This window comes from Salmo salar, chromosome ssa01, assembly GCF_905237065.1.
Source record: "Salmo salar chromosome ssa01, Ssal_v3.1, whole genome shotgun sequence".
Taxonomy (NCBI): domain Eukaryota; kingdom Metazoa; phylum Chordata; class Actinopteri; order Salmoniformes; family Salmonidae; genus Salmo; species Salmo salar.
The window spans coordinates 14,358,942-14,376,524 of record NC_059442.1 but is presented as its reverse complement, the minus strand read 5'-3'; the positions used below and the strand labels follow the sequence as shown (position 1 = coordinate 14,376,524).

The window sequence follows — 17,583 nt, the reverse complement described above, 5'->3', positions numbered from 1 at the left end:
TGAGGTCCCTAAGACCGAGTTTGGGAAACGCTGCACTAGGCAAAATGATAATGTGCTTAATGAATACTCTTTGTTCTGTACAATAATAGATTTTGCTAGTATGCCCCACAAAGAAAAAAAACAAGTTCTCTGACGAGCCGTGTATGGCCTCATTTAGGTTGTAATGCTTGCTTGGCCACTGACACACCCGGCACCACTGTACTCCTCCCTACATCCGGTCAGACTGCAGCAGAGCAGATATCCCAATGTATTTTCCATATCCTCTCTTCTATAGAGGGAACAGGAAGCTAGAAGCAGGCAGGAGGTATGTGTGTTCCAGGAAACACACCTTAACCTTTGAACCCTGGTCTCCTCCATGACCGCACTGGTGTCTACGTCTGTGCATCTCCCCTCAGACTGTTTTTTATTTTCAAGGGCTGACTGCTGACCACACCTTATTACACTTCAACAGTCTTCACAAATATCTCACTTCCGTTGGGGCTTAGGAGCCGTAAGAGGATTACATGTTCCAGTCGAAGCTAACCACATGGGACCTGTATTAGGTGGCTGGTTTGTTGTGATGATTAATTTGATAAGCTGTGTCTGTTACTTTGGTGTAACACTATCAATATGGCATAAGCAAAGAACACAAAATTATGCACTGATTATATAGCATCTCTGAATTTAAACATTGTGCCCATTTTTTAAGTAATAATAATTATGATTCATTCAAAATGCTCCTCTACTGTACTGTTTGATGTTGAAGTGTGCTTGTGGCTAAAACATGTGTATGTGACCAATAACATTTGATTTCAGTTTTGTCAATCTTTAAAGAGCACAAATTATGTAGCTTATTTGTATGAAACGTTGTGCACATTTGTTTACATCCCTGTTAGTGAGCATTTCTCCTTTTGCCAAGGTAATCCATTCACCTGACAGGTGTGGCATATCATGAAGCTGATTAAACAGCATGATCATTACTCGGGTTGCACATTTTGGGGAATATTCAGAGGTGGAAACTTTCCGTGGGAATTAACAGCAATATATGCATATTAATACCATTTAAATGTAGATGTTTTTTGCATTGGATATATTTACCATACCATATGGATGACAGAAACATAAACTTTTTACCTTATCATAAGTAGACATAATTGCAAATTATTAAATCCTTTCAATAGAAAAAAATAACTATTTAGTTGCAAATTGAACTTTAATTAAATGAGTTGACTATTCACATGGAATGATTTCACTGAACAACAAAAGGGAATATTGAATGATCCCCAATGAGCCATCGCATCTCCCAAAAACGTTTTAAACATAAAATGATAGTCTAGAAAATAAAGCTTTGGTTGTCTTCCTCTCAGGCTTCCATGTCTTCTCCCTGGACCTCCTCAATTCCACCTCTTGAACATCAGACTCTGAGGCCTCATCTTCACTGTCACTTTCCAACCCTGTTGAGGATGGCTTGTTGTCAGGCTGAAAAAGCATCAAATTTGCCCGGATGGCCACCAATTTTTCAACCCTTGTATTGGTCAGCCTGTTGCGTGCTTTGGTGTGTGTGTTCCCAAACAAGAACCAGTTGCGCTCTGAGGCGGCTGATGTTCATGGAATTTGGATGATGGAGGTAACAGGGGAAAGAGCATCTTACCCACAAAGTCCCTTCCACCAGGTGGCTGATGAGATTTGTTAGCATGACTGCCATATTGCATCTCCATCCCAAAGCCCTTGCTTGGAAGTGTACTTCGCCAGACTGCCAAGAACCTTGCCCTCATCCAGGCCAAGGTGGTGAGACATGGTAGTGATGACACCATAGGCCTTGTTGATCTCTGCACCAGACAGAATGCTCTTGCCAGCATACTTGGGGTCCAACATGTACGCTGTGGCATGTATGGGCTTCAGGCAGAAGTCTTCACACTTTTTGATGTATTTCAGAACTGCAGGTTCCTCTGCTTGGAGCAACGGTGAAGTGGGCAGGGCAGTACGGATTTCTTCTCTTACATCTGCAAGCAGAGTCTGAACATCAGACAGGATGGCATTGTCTCCCTCAATCCATGCAATGGCTACTGCTAAAGTTTCAGGCTGCTTACCACAAGGCAGTTAACCCACTGTTCCCCGGTAGGCCATCATTGCAAATAAGAATTTGTTCTTAACTGACTTGCCTAGTTAAATAAAACATTTAAAAAATCTGATGGGTCTGTCCATAACGGCAAACTGTGATATGGCCATTTCTTGGAGAGACTCCTTCCCCTCCAGGAGACTGTCAAACATGATGACAACACCACCCCAACAGGTGTTGCTGGGTAGCTTCAATGGTGCACTTATTCTTCTCACTTTGCTTGGTGAGGTAGATTGCTGCTATAACTTGATGACCCTTCACATACCTAACCATTTCCTTGGCTCTCTTGTAGTGTATCCATTGTTTTCAAATCAAATTAAATGTATTTATATAGCCCTTCTTACATCAGCTGATATCTCAAAGTGCTGTACAGAAACCCAGCCTAAAACCCCAAACAGCAAGCAATGCTGGTGTAGAAGCACGGTGGCTAGGAAAAACTCCCTAGAAAGGCCAAAACCTAGGAAGAAACCTAGAGAGGAACCAGGCTATGAGGGGCTGCCAGTCCTCTTCTGGCTGTGCCGGGTGGAGATTTCAGTGCCATGATGTCCTTGAGGAGCAGATTCAATGCATGAGCAGCACAGCAAATGGGTATGATGTGAGGGTAGGACTCCTCCACTTTAGACCAAGCCACCTTCATGTTCGCAGCATTGTCTGTCACCAGTGCAAATACCTTCTGTGGTCCAAGGTCATTGATGACTGCCTTCAGCTCATCTGCAATGTAGAGACCGGTGTGTCTGTTGTACCTTGTGTCTGGGCTCTTGTAGAATACTGGTTGAGGGGTGGAGATGATGTAGTTAATTATTCCTTACCCACGAACATTCGAACACCCATCAGAGATGATTTCAATACAGTCTGCTTTCTCTATAATTTGCTTGACTTTCACTTGAACTCTGTTGAACTCTGCATCCAGCAAATGAGTAGATAAAGCATTTCTGGTTGGAGGGGTGTATGCTGGGCAAAGAACATTCAGAAATCTCTTCCATTACACATTGCCGGTGAGCATCAGAGGTGAACCAGTTGCATACACAGGTCGAGCAAGACATTCATCAGCATTTCTCTGACTACGTTCCTCCATTGAATAAAAAACACTTCTGATTCCAGGAGGACCGTGAGCTGTTGCTATCGATAAGGTGTCTGATTCATCATTTTCACCTCAAATAGAAGTAGAGGGACTTTTGTCAGAGGTTGTGAGTGCTGAGAGAACTTTATGCACTTGGCCAGATATTTATGCACCTTTGTTGTATTCTTCACATATGATTTGGCACAGTATTTGCAAATGTACACAGCTTTTCCTTCTACATTAGCTGCAGTGAAATGTCTTCACCCATCAGATAGTGCCCGTGGCTTTTTCCTGTAAAGATAAAAAAATAAAAAATACAATTCCATGTACAGATAAATAGTTAAGCAGTTAGATTAAACAACTAATGTTGTAAGATACATGTTTTAAAATTAAACATGTATGGAAACAGGTGAATTAACACTCCTCAGTTAGGCTCAAGCAAGCTAAAACCCACATCGTAGCAAAAACTAACTAGCATAAATTGTTAGCAAGTTAAAAATGATTTAACCTCTATGGGCTAGGTGGGACGCTAGCGTCCCACCCGTGGTGCACTCCATCAACAGCAGGTGCATTTCAAGAGCGGCAAATTTGAATCCAAATAAATGTCAAAATTCAAATTTTTCAAACATACAACTATTTTACACCCTTTGAAAGATAAACATCTCCTTAATCTAACCACGTTTTACGATTTCAAAAAGGTTTTACGGCGAAAGCATACATTTAGAGTATGTTAGGACAGTACATTTACAAGAGTTGTGTGTAATGTTGTGCCAATTCAAAGACAGGGTCACCAAAACCATAAAACCAGCTAAAATGATGCACTAACCTTTTACAATCTCCATCAGATGACACTCCTAGGACATTATGTTAGACAATGCATGCATTTTTAGTTCTATCAAGTTCATATTTATATCCAAAAACAGCGTTTTACTATGGCATTGATGTTGAGGAAATCGTTTCCCTCCAATAACCGGCAGTCAAGTCAACACCGCAAATTAAATAATTTAAATTAGAAAACATTGGTAAAATATTATATTGTCATTTAAAGAATTATAGATTTACATCTCTTGAACGCAATCAACTTGCCAGATTTAAAAATAACCTTACTGGGAAATCACACTTTGCAATAATCTGAGCACTGCGCCCAGAAAAATACGGCGTTGCGATACAGACTAGACGTCATGTTGGGGAGATCTAAAATCGAAAATACTATGTAAATAATCCATTACCTTTGATTCTCTTCATCAGATGTCACTTCCAGGTATCACAGGTCCATAACGAATGTAGTTTTGTTCAAAAAAGCTCATCATTTATGTCCAAAAATCTCCGTCTTGTTAGCACATGATCTAAGCCAGCCGGACTTCTCGTCATGAACGAGGGGAAAAAATATATTTACGTTCGTTCAAACATGTCAAACGTTGTATAGCATAAATCATTAGGGCCTTTTTAACCAGAACATGAATAATATTCAAGGTGGACGAATGCATACTCTTTTATAACGTATTGGAACGAGGGTACCCAACATGAACTCGCGCGCCAGGTGTCTAATGGGCCATCATCGTTCCATGGCTCTTGTTCGGTCAGATCTCCCTCCAGAAGACTCAAAACACTTTGTAAAGGCTGGTGACATCTAGTGGAAGCAATAGGAAGTGCCAAAATATTCCTCAGCCCCTGTGTTTTTCAATGGGATAGGTTTAAAGGTAATACAACACATCAGGTATCCACTTCCTGTCAGAAAATGTCTCAGGGTTTTGCCTGCCAAATGAGTTCTGTTATACTCACAGACACCATTCAAACAGTTTTAGAAACTTTAGAGTGTTTTCTATCCATATATAATAAGTATATGCATATTCTAGTTACTGGGTAGGATTAGTAACCAGATTAAATCGGGTACATTTTTTTTATCCAGCCGTGCAAATACTGCCCCCTAGCCCTAACAGGTTAAACACACTTTGCTGTAGGCTACTATTTACTAGTTAACAAAAATTATGTATGTCATAAAATATATTCACCCCACCCAGTATTGTCAAAACTTACCAGAAAGCATGTAGTCCTTGGCTCAGACAGTGTAGTAGTTTGGGCTCAATAGCATCTCATTAGTGTACAAGATCTTGAGAATCAGCTGTACATGTGATAGAAGAATGCACTGTGCATGCAGAGGGTTGCAATTCCATTAAATTGGGGATAGTTTAACCAAAATATGCCATAAGACCTAGAATTGCTTTATGTATCTCACAAAAAAAGGTTCACTGTTATAAGCTAGCTTTTTTGATGAATTTAAGCAAAATTCCCAAATTCCAGTACTTAACTTCTCATGGAAAATTTACGGAAGAATTCCGGAATTTACCGGAAAGTTTCCGACCCTTTGCAACCTTAATCATTACACAGGTGGACCTTGTGCTTGGGACAGTAAAAGGCCACTCTAAAATGTGCAGTTTTGTCACACAACACAATGCCACAGATGTCTCACATTTTGACGGAGCGTGCAATTGGCATGCTGACTGCAGGAATACCCATTGTCGTGCCATTCATCTGCTGCCATCACCTCATGTTTCAGCATGATAATGCACGGCCCCATGTTGCAAGGATCTGTACACATATTGAAGAGCCATTGAGGTGGAGTGGGACAACATTCCACAGGCCACGATCAACAACCCGATGAGCTCTATGCAAAGGAGATGTGCCGCGCTGCATGAGGCAAATGGTGGTCACACCAGATACTGACTGTTTTTCAGATTCACGCCCCTACATTTTTGTTTTATGTACGTATCTGTGACCAACAGATGCATATCTGTATTCCCATTCATGTGAAATCCATAGAATAGGGCCTAATGAATGTATTTCAATTGACTTATATGAACTGTAACTCTGTAAAAATCTTACATTCTTGCATGTTGCGTTTATAGTAAGTGTTGGGGTTCGTTTCCTTGTTCCTTGTCAATCATTGGCTCATTGGTGAAATTAGCTTTATGACAATATCTTTAATTAAATCATTCAAAACCTTTATTAATGCAATTGCAGACAGACGTTGACAATCAGGAACATAGCACGCATGTTTCCGAGTAAGTTCTGCAAAATAGAAAAGGTCTCAAGTTGCTTTTACTAAACCTGAAGTCCAGCCTTAGTGATGTCACTGCCTACGTCATTACCTTTTACTCATGAGACCAAAACCATGCCTACACAGCTATATAAACGAGGCTTTTAGTGTTATCTAAAAGCTTAGCAGTTAATGTACAAGTTGATTTATAGTGTTATCTCCTACACTCCCCTGCAGAGTTCTGTCTCAGTCACAAATTTCTCAGAGGGGTCTCTTTATAAAAGGCAGAGAGAGAGAACTAGAAAACAACTGTGGAACAATATTAAAACCTCATAATGTATATATATATATATATATATATTGTTAATCTGTAGTCTAGGACCCTATAAATGTAAGGAGGGAGGGGTCTTATAACCCCTCCCCTTCTATTAATACAACATAAGCATAATCCAATTATTCTAATACATCAATCATTTGGTACATCCCCAATCAGAACGCCTAGTTGAACTCCTGACATAAGTAATTGGTTTGAAATCCTCTTTGGCCATTTGCTGACAGCAGTACCAGTGAGAGAAGTTGATGAGTAAACAAGCCAGTCATCTCTGCACTTTGATTGCACCTCAATCCCAACAAACTAATTGGATTGCAGAGCCAAGGGTCAGTTCTGTATGTACACTGGGGGGAAAAAAGTATTTGATCCCCTGCTGATTTTGTACGTTTGCCCACTGACAAAGAAAGGGTCAGTCTATAATTTTAATGGTAGGTTTATTTGAACAGTGAGAGATAGAATAACAACAAAAATATCCAGAAAAACGCATGTCAGAAATGTTAGAAATTGATTTGCATTTTAATGAGGGAAATAAGTATTTGACACCCTCTCAATCAGAAAGATTTCTGGCTCCCAGGTGTCTTTTATACAGGTAACGAGCTGAGATTAGGAGCACACTCTTAAAGGGAGTGCTCCTAACCGCAGCTTGTTACCTGTAAAAAAGACACCTGTCCACAGAAGCAATCAGTCAATCAGATTCCAAACTCTCCAACATGGCCAAGACCAAAGAGCTCTCCAAGGATGTCAGGGACAAGATTGTAGACCTACACAAGGCTGGAATGGGCTACAAGACCATCGCCAAGCAGCTTGGTGAGAAGGTGACAACATTGGGTGCGATTATTCGCAAATGGAAGAAACACAAAAGAACTGTCAATATCCCTCGGCCTGGGGCTCCATGCAAGATCTCACCTTGTGGAGTTGCAATGATCATAAGAACGGTGAGGAATCAGCCCAGAACTACACGGGAGGATCTTGTCAATGATCTCAAGGCAGCTGGGACCATAGTCACCAAGAAAACAATTGGTAACACACTATGTCGTGAAGGACTGAAATCCTGCAGTGCCCGCAAGGTCCCCCTGCTCAAGAATACATATACATGCCCGTCTGAAGTTTGCCAATGAACATCTGAATGACTCAGAAGACAACTGGTGAAAGTGTTGTGGTCAGATGAGACCAAAATGGAGCTCTTTGACATCAACTCAACTCGTAGTGTTTGGAGGAGGAGGAATGCTGCCTATGACCCCAAGAACACCATCTCCACCGTCAAACATGGAGGTGGAAACATTATGCTTTGGGGGTGTTTTTCTGCTAAGGGGACAGGACAACTTCACCGCATTATTTGACGGGGCCATGTACTATCAAATCTTGGGTTAGAACCTCCGTCCCTCAGCCAGGGCATTGAAAATGGGTCGTGGATGGGTATTCCAGCATGACAATGACCCAAAACACACGGCCAAGGCAACAAAGGAGTGGCTCAAGAAGAAGCACATTAAGGTCCTGGAGTAGCCTAGCCAGTCTCCAGACCTTAATCCCATAGAAAATCTGTGGAGGGAGCTGAAGGTTCGAGTTGCCAAACATCAGCCTCGAAACATTAATGACTTGGAGAAGATCTGCAAAGAGGAGTGGGACAAAATCCCTCCTGAGATGTGTGCAAACCTGGTGGCCAACTACAAGAAACGTCTGACCTCTGTGATTGCCAACAAGGGTTTTGCCACCAAGTAATAAGTCATGTTTTGCAGAGGGGTCAAATACTTATTTCCCTCATTAAAATGCAAATCCTTTTATAACATTTTTGACATGCGTTTTTCTGGATTTTTTTGTTATTCTGTCTCTCACTGTTCAAATAAACCTACCATTAAAATTATAGACTGATCATTTTGTTGTAAGTGGGCAAACGTACAAAATCAGCAGGGTATCAAATACGTTTTTCCCCCCACTGTATACAGCGTGCATGCATGCATGCATGCATACTCAATGGTGGTTATACAATGCTGCTATACTAAGCCTACGAATGATGGCATTATTTATTATGCATCATGCTTTAGAATGAGACTTCCAATTTTTGCAGGAAATACCGGATTAACAAGGAGAGAAGAAATGTACTGTTGGGATGGAACATTTTTAAAACTCCAGGAAAATATTCCACCCTAGTCCTTTACTCTCCCAATGGCAAATCCTCATTGTGGAGAGATGTGTAGGTCCTGTCATTTCCCAATGGAAAATCCCAATTTACAGGATCAGTCATTCATGAAGGGAATAACAAGATAATGGACAGCAAAGCACACATTCGGGTTGCACGTACTCACATGGTTGGATGAATTTTGTCATTCATACAATTGTGTTTATAGGCTTCTTGTTTATCTGGAGGAAGTATGGAACATAGCATATTTATTCGATCATGGATGTACAGAAGGTAGACCTGTCTATAGATGGATAGCTTTGTAATACTTTATTAAACTTGTCCTAACCCACAATGGAAAACTCAGTATTTTGTTGTTGGCATACATGTTATACGGCTTCTATTTCCTGACTCTTCTCTTCATGTTGTGCAGAGCCCACCAGGTAGCTGTGGTTAGCCATGGAGGATGGTAAGCCAGTGTGGGCGCCCCACCCCACCGATGGGTTCCAGCTGGGCATGATTGTGGATATCGGAGCTGACACCCTCGCCATCGAACCACTCAACCAGAAGGGCAAGGTCAGTCAGACTCGGCACAGTTTAGAACACGTGTCAATCCCGTTCCATGGAGGGCAGGGTGCCTGCTTTTTTTTTCTTTTTCTCTCCCTTGTATTTGATTGATCATTAAAGGTCATTGATTAGTTAGGAAATCGTCTAGGTCATAGTTGGACTCCAATTTAAAGGAAATATAAAAAACCGACTCACTCGACTCGGCCCTCCATGGAATGAGTGTCTGTCTGTTTTATGTTTTGTATTATAACATACTCATCACACAACCTTCATTTTGCTCTCTCTCCCCACACACGTTCCAGAGCTATCATTGGGTCAGTAGCTGAATAACATAATATATATTGTAATGCTAACCTCTGAACATAGGTTCATTAGAAGAGCTGGTACCAGTGTGGGTTAGATTCTTGACTGGCACACTGCAGCCGTGAAGGTTCCCCTTTCAGAAAGACCTGAATTAGGGCTGGGCAATATAGCCTAATAATCATCTCTCTATTTATTTTTTTCCAAACTTAATAGCAATTCACAATATACACTGAGTGAACAAAACATTAGGAATGCTCTTTCCATGTCATAGACTGACTAGGTGAATCCTGGTGAAGGCTATGATCCCTTATTGATGTCACTAGTTAAATCCACTTCACTCAGTGTAGATGAAGGGGAAGAGACAGGTTAAATAAGGATTTTTAAGCCTTGAGACTTTTGAGATATGGATTGTGTATATGTACCATTCAGAGGCTAAATGGTCAAAACAAAAGACTAAAGTGCCTTTGAACAGGGTATGGTAGTAGGTGACAGGCGCACCAGTTTGAGTGTCAAGAGCTGCAACGCTGCTGGATTTTTCATGCTCAACAGTTTCCCATGTGTTTCAAGAATGGTCGACCACCCAAAGGACATCCAGACAACTTGACACAACTGTGGGAAGCATTTCGCGGACAGTGTTTAATTTAAATCAGGACTGGGCTAATCCTACTTAAATTAATTCAGATAAAAAAATGGCTTTCTGAGACGTTGCTTAACTTCAGATTAATTAGTTCTAGGCTAGAGTCCCAGACTAAGGTAAATAGGGACTAACCAGTTAATCTTTGTGAAGCCTGATTAGATTAACGATGTGTGCACTTGGTGCTGACCTGAGGATGTTATAAAAAAAACAGGAATGGGATGCTAATACATAAGCATTGTGTGGCATTGGAGCAAGTCACCTAAACCAAACAATGGATGGAGGTAAAAGAAAACATTCAAAGAATTTCAGTGACTTTGAAGAAAGCCTGTTGAAGCGAGTTCTCAAACCACTGTCGTGTCTTTGGCTATGCCGGATTAAGTGATATGACATGCTATTCTATAAAATCATTTCTCTGTAAGTAATATTACCTGATTTAAGCTAATCAGGTAGATAATTAACTAGAAGGTCGGGGCACCACGAAATAATGTTTATAAAGCTGTTATCTTCCGAATAAGCTCTTAAAGACCTGGTAATCTTTTACATCAATAGCAGTCAATATTAATCGTCACCTTATTTCAGTCTCATCTGAACATCGTAGAATTCTTGGTTATCTTCACGAACCCTGGCTAACAAGTTGAATCAGCAATACAAACTTTGGTTTAATTATTTATTTACTAAATACCTAAATAATCACACAGAATGGATCATACATTGATTACTAATTATGTCCTACAAGAAAACATCCCTGGGGGACGGAACCTGTATGATGGCTGGTTACACAAAGAGACGAAGTTGGGCTTGAATGAAAGCGCGGGAGGACTGAAGAACAAAGGGAGAAGCTATGCTATCGTAAATACAGAATCTTATGCATTCTAAATAACCACCCATTTGGAAAAGGAAAATGCAATAAATATTTACTCTGAGCTGCGCTTCAATGGGTTGGTTGTAGATGGAAGGCCGTGTTGCCTAACAGAGATCTTCCTTGTCCTTTGAAGAGTGTCTCTGGTGGTAAACTGGATACGTTGTAGTATCGTCGTTGGGTGGTACATTTACATTTACATGGGGTTTCAGGTGTCTCCGGAAGGTGGTGATTGACTCCGCTGTCCTGGCGTCGTGAGGGAGCTTGTTCCACCATTGGGGTGTCAGAGCAGTGAACAGTTTTGACTGGGCTGAGCGGGAACTGTGCTTCCTCAGAGGTAGGGGGGCCAGCAGGCCAGAGGTGGATGAACGCAGTGCCCTTGTTTGGGTGTAGGGCCTGATCAGGGTATGGAGGTGCCGTTCCCTTCACAGCTCCGTAGGCAATCACCATGGTCTTGTAGCGGATGCAAGCTTCAACTGGAAGCCAGTGGCGAGAGCGGAGGAGCGGGGTGACGAGAGAGAACTTGGGAAGGTTGAACACCAGACGGGCTGCGGCGTTCTGGGTGAGTTGTAGGGGTTTAATGGCACAGGCAGGGAGCCCAGCCAACAGCGAGTTGCAGTAATCCAGACGGGAGATGACAAGTGCCTGGATTAGGACCTGCGCCTCTTCCTGTGTGAGGCAGGGTCGTACTCTGCGAATGTTGTAGAGCATGAACCTACAGGATCGGGTCACTGGATAGACTGGTAGACTGGATACGTCGTCCGTCCTTTCCTAGCCCACGTTTACAGCGGCCGCTGCTAACTCAACGGCTAGGAGGTATCACTTCTGGAGTGAATAAGAGTTCAAAGTTCATACCATTCGCAACCAAAGCTCACGCTGAGGTTGGCTTAGTTCTATAGTTGACATGTTAGTCCTTTTAACGTATGGACCGTCGTCCTATTGTCCTCGGAACAGCAAGTTACATTTTAGTCAAGGGTCTTTATATAGGAGGGGAGAGAAGGGCGTGTTTCATAGTTTATAACCAATGTCTCTTCACATGGGCGGGCCACTGAGTGAGCAGAGCTTTAACCTGTTAGGGCTAGGGGGCAGTATTGACACGGCTGGATAAAAAACGTACCCGATTTAATCTGGTTACTACTCCTGCCCAGTAACTAGAATATGCATATAATCATTGGCTTTGGATAGAAAACACCCTAAAGTTTCCAAAACTGTTTGAATGGTGTCTGTGAGTATAACAGAACTACTATGGCAGGCCAAAACCTAAGATTTCAAGCAGGAAGTGGCCTGTCTGAGAAGTAGTGTTTCATCTTGGCTCTTTTTATTGAAGACTCAGGATCTGTGCAATAACGTGACACTTCCTACGTCTTCCATAGGGTCTCAGAGCCCGGGAAAACGTTGAACGATATCGAGGCAGGCTTTGGCTGAAACACTTTATCGCTTTTGGCAAGTGGCCACTCAGAGTACTATGGGCTTAGGCGCGTGCCCGCTTCGACCGAATGCTTTCTTTTCCTTTGTCTGTTTATCTAAACGCAGATTCCCGGTCGGAATATTATCGCTTTTTTATGAGAAAAATGGCATAAAAATTTATTTTAAACAGCGGTTGACATGCTTCGAAGTACGGTAATGGAATATTTAGAATTCTTTTGTCACGAATTGCGCCATGCTCGTCACCCTTATTTAGCCTTTAGGATAGTGTCTAGAACGCACAAACAAAACGCCGCTGTTTGGATATAACAATGGATTATTTTGGACCAAACCAACATTTGTTATTGAAGTAGAAGTCCTGGGAGTGCATTCTGACGAAGACAACAAAGGTAATAACATTTTTCTTATAGTAAATCTGACTTTGAGTGCTAAACCTGCTGGGTGTCTAAATAGCTAGCCCTGTGATGCCGGGCTATCTACTGAGAATATTGCAAAATGTGCTTTCACCGAAAAGCTATTTTAAAATCGGACATATCGAGTGCATAGAGGAGTTCTGTATCTATAATTCTTAAAATAATTGTTATGCTTTTTGTGAACGTTTATCGTGAGTAATTTAGTAAATTCACCGGCAGTGTTCGGTGGGAATGCTAGTCACATGCTAGTCACATGCTAATGTAAAAAGCTGTTTTTTGATATAAATATGAACTTGATTGAACAAAACATGCATGTATTGTATAACATAATGTCCTAGGGTTGTCATCTGATGAAGATCTTCAAAGGGTAGTGCTACATTTAGCTGTGGTTTGGGTTTATGTGACATTATATGCTAGCTTGAAAAATGGGTGTCTGATTATTTCTGGCTCGGTACTCTGCTGACATAATCTAATGTTTTTCTTTCGTTGTAAAGCCTTTTTGAAATCGGACAGTGTGGTTAGATTAACGAGAGTCTTATCTTTAAAATGGTGTAAAATAGTCATATTTTTGAAAAATTGAAGTAATATCATATCTAAGGTATTTGAATAACGCGCCACAGGATTCAAATGGCTGTTGAGGTTAACCTTATGAAAACCCAATTCTCTCATTTGGAAGCTAAAATGACATTTCATCTTTTCACAAATAGTTTCATATTTAAACATTTTAAATTGCACAACAATTCCATGTGAATCTGATAACTAGAATATGTAGACTTTCCAAGATACAGTTTATGTCGTCCTGTCTTCAGTCATAATGTCTCAGACGCCAACTGATCTGGCATCATATTCATTGAGTACCAACGCATATTTTCAACTGGTTGGATTACCGAAATATGTTTCCTTTCCCTCCCACCTTTTAATGTTCCCAGACTCTCTATGTTAACAAAGGCTATTCAAGATTCCTTCTGTAGAGTCAAGCGAGAGGAAAGGGAGAAAGGTATTTATGGGGGGTCATAAACCTTACGCACAGGCCAACGTCATGACACCACCCAATTATGGAGAACAAACCGCATGATTCATCAACCCCCCCCCCAAAAAATATATAATAATCCCTGGACTACCATTTGTAATGAATTCAACTCAAATGAAAAAGTAAACAGAAGGACGCTAGAACAACTTCAGGTGAGATACTCTATTTTTTGTTGGCCCACTTTTCAAATCAAATCACATTTTATTAGTCACATGCGCCGAATACGACAGGTGTAGTAGACCTTACAGTGAAATGCTTACTTACAAGCCTCTAACCAACAATGCAGTTTAAAAAAAGACAGATAAGAAATAAAAGTAACAAGTAATTAAAGAGCAGCAGTAAAATAACAATAGCGAGACTATATATAGGGGGGTATCGGTACAGAGTCAATGTGCGGCCGCACCGGTTAGTTGAGGTAATATGTACACGTAGGTAGAGTTATTAGTGACTATGCATGGGTGGCAATGCAAATAGTCTGGGTAGCCATTTGATTAGATGTTCAGGAGTCTTATGGCTTGGGGGTAGAAGCTGTTTAGTAGCCTCTTGGACTTAGACTTGGCGCTCCGGTACCGCTTGATGTGCGGTAGCAGAGAGAACAGTCTATGACTAGGGTGGCTGGAGTCTTTGACAATTTTTAGGGCCTTCCTTTGACACCGCCTGGTGTAGGGGTCCTGGATGGCAGGAACTTGGCCCCAGCGATGTACTGGGCCGTTCGCACTACCCTCTGTAGTGTCTTGCGGTCGGAGGCCGAGCAGTTGCCATACCAGGCAGTGATGCAACCAGTCAGGATGCTCTTGATGGTGCAGCTGTAGAACGTTTTGAGGTTCTGAGGACCTATGCCAAGTCTTTTCAGTCTCCTGAGGGGGAATAGGTTTTGTTGTGCCCTCTTCACGACTGTCTTGGTGTGCTTGGACCATGTTAGTTTGTTGGTGATGTGGACATCAAGGAACTTGAAGATCTCAACCTGCTCCACTGCAGCCCCGTCGATGAGAAGGGGGGCATGCTCGGTCCTCTTTTACAAATCAGTCACTTTGAAATGTTTAGTTTTCTTGTGTAACACAACACAGTGGGGCCTAAATGTATTTGTGTTACAGAAATATGACACAAACAATATCATACGTAATTACTAGTATTATTCCTATATTGTCTTTCTAATTTCTTGTGGAAAAACATACAAATCTACTTAAAGAAGACCAAATGCTGTTGCTCGTAGGGAGCGTTTCAAGACTGGTGGAGGTCCCCCAGTTGACCAGAGACAGATGAGCTGGGGGACTTGTTAACCGGGATCATTGATAGCCAGCAACCCCTGGAAGGTATCCCCGATGTTGACCATTTGGGACGGTTCAGATGAGGGACCGTTCCAATCATTTGGTTGGACACATTCATTCAACATGTGCCATCCCAGGACTGCAGGGAATATTGTTGTCAGTCATCTCTTGCATTCCCATAATAAAAAGTATCTTTATGAACTCAACTCTTGAAGAAATAATGTTCTCTAATGCAGCCATGTAATAATTTTCTAGAGATAGATCACCACAGCTTTGAAGGGGACTTGTCTTAACTTCTACGGTATGGGTATCCCTAAACTGGGACGGTTGTTGCTAACGTGTGCTAATGTGACTAGAATGACGTTGTATTAAATAGCCAACTTTCCGGGACATAGACATGTCTTACATGGGCAGAAAGCTTAAATTCTTGTTAATCTAACTGCAGTGTCCAATTAACAGTTGCTATTACAGTGAGAAAATAGCATGCTATTGTTTGAGGAGCGTGCACAACAACAACACATTTATCACGGCAACTGGTTTTATACATTCACCTCTGAAGGTAAATAATGTACTTACATTCAGTGATATTGCTCTGATTTGTCATCCTGCGGGTCCCAGAGATAAATTGGAGTACAGGGTTGTTTGATAAAATAAATGTTTATGTTCAAATGTAGGAACTGGGTTCTCCAGTTTGAACACCTGCTGTCTCTGGCTCCACACACACCCCTCCCGGCCATCTAGATATGTGAAAGTTCATATATAAGCTAATGATGACATTCCTGGGAGTGTGTAAATGTAAAAAAATTTATTACCATAGCATTTTTGTATGGTCTCTATTGTTACGTACTTGAACATGTATCAATTGACCAATTCGGCACATGTAGGCAAACTCCTGGCAGACTTCATACAAAATATTGTGCAGTAATGTAATTCTTCACTGAATCAGTCTGAAACTTTGTGCACACACTGCTGCCGTCTGGTGGCAAATCTAAATTACACTTACAGTAGACTCCTCTCTGAATGTATGGCCTTTCTCTTGCATTTCAAAGATGATGGAACAATAAAAATAAACCCATGTTTCTTTGTTCGTAATATATTTTACCAGATCTAATGTGTTATTCTTCTACATTAATTTCACATTTCCACAAACTTCAAAGTATTTCCTTTCCAATGGTATCAAGAATATGCATATCCTTGCTTCAGGTCCTGAGCTACAGGCAGTTAGATTTGGGTATGTCATTTTAGGCGAAAATTGAAGGGAAAAAAAGGGTTCGATCCTTGAGGTTTTAACAGGATGAAGGTCAACCCGCTACATCTGCAGTAGCCAGGAAAGAAGATTGTGTCACTAACCTGGGCTGGCAACAAAGACCGAGGCTGAGCATGCATGAGAAACTAATGGATTTAAAAGAAGAGCTGTATATGAAAAAGCATATCCTTTTGTGTTGAGTTGGCTATGAAGGATGAGAAGAGAAACATGAAGCAGCAGCAGTACCAATATTCTTCTCAAAGCAGAACCAGTTCTGGGTCCTGATATTTCCATTTTGTGAATTAAAAACCTTTTTGTTACCTATCCATGGCCATTGTTTGCTTCAATAGCTTGAGCTATCTTTGTTGTGAGAAGTGCAGCATAGCAAAAGCATCTCTGCAGGCTTGTCAATTGCTGTCATTGTCTGCCTCAACCATGGGAACATCTGGGTCATCCTCTTCCATGCGAGGATCTGGGCATCCATGCTGTTTGAGGTAATTGTCAAGCACTGCTGATGCAATTATGACAATACAGCATCTTCTTGGTTGAAAGAGCAATGTGTTTCTGAGACTCTGGAAATGACTCTACTACACCTCTGGTGCAGATAGGAGCTTGGTTGTACCGTTTTTGCTCAGGTCCTATTGCATAACGTCGGGGGGGGGGGGGGTAAACATGAAGATGGTCTGTGCATACCTCTAGTCACCAAGTATGATTCCACTGTTGTCCTCCTTCAAGCTGAGCATTCAGAGGAGTTTTGAAAATCCTCCAGTCACGAGTTGCACTCTTCCAACGTGCAATAGTGTTGGAGAACTACAAATTGATTTTATCAAAATAATTCTGTGGTTTGCTCATGTCTATAACTGCCCTTCTGTCTGGCCTTGGTGGTGCTTTTTGATCTACATTGAAATAGTCCAGGTAATCCATTCTCCTCCATTGCCAAGGTAAACCTGGCGGCCAACATCCATTAATCTGAAGCCTTCACTTAGATCTAGATGAACTCTAATTGTCCTTCTGGGAATCAGACTTTTTAAATCTAGACTAGGGCAAGTCTGAGACTATTTTAAACCATGTCTGAGAAATGCAATTTCAGATAATCCAGTTTAAAAGTGGAATTTAGTCAAGGATCATGCTTAATCTGTGTTCGCAAAATGGCCCCTCAGTGTATAACTCAATGTTTTCTCTAACTAAGCTTT

General features: G+C 41.4%; 1 protein-coding gene across 3 annotated transcripts in view; it reads left to right on the top strand.

Annotated features, from left to right (window-relative positions):
• Positions 1-17,583, top strand: part of LOC106565365 (unconventional myosin-VI) — a 122,284-nt gene that overhangs the window by 13,410 nt on the left and 91,291 nt on the right. For all 3 annotated transcript variants that reach the window (XR_006769073.1, XM_014132524.2, XM_014132431.2), the window contains exon 2: positions 9,076-9,218. Coding sequence is in view for 2 of the 3 variants with exons in the window: in XM_014132524.2 (XP_013987999.2) it covers positions 9,102-9,218 (117 nt within the window). In the remaining variant the exon portion in view is untranslated. The remainder of the gene's footprint in view (positions 1-9,075; positions 9,219-17,583) is intronic.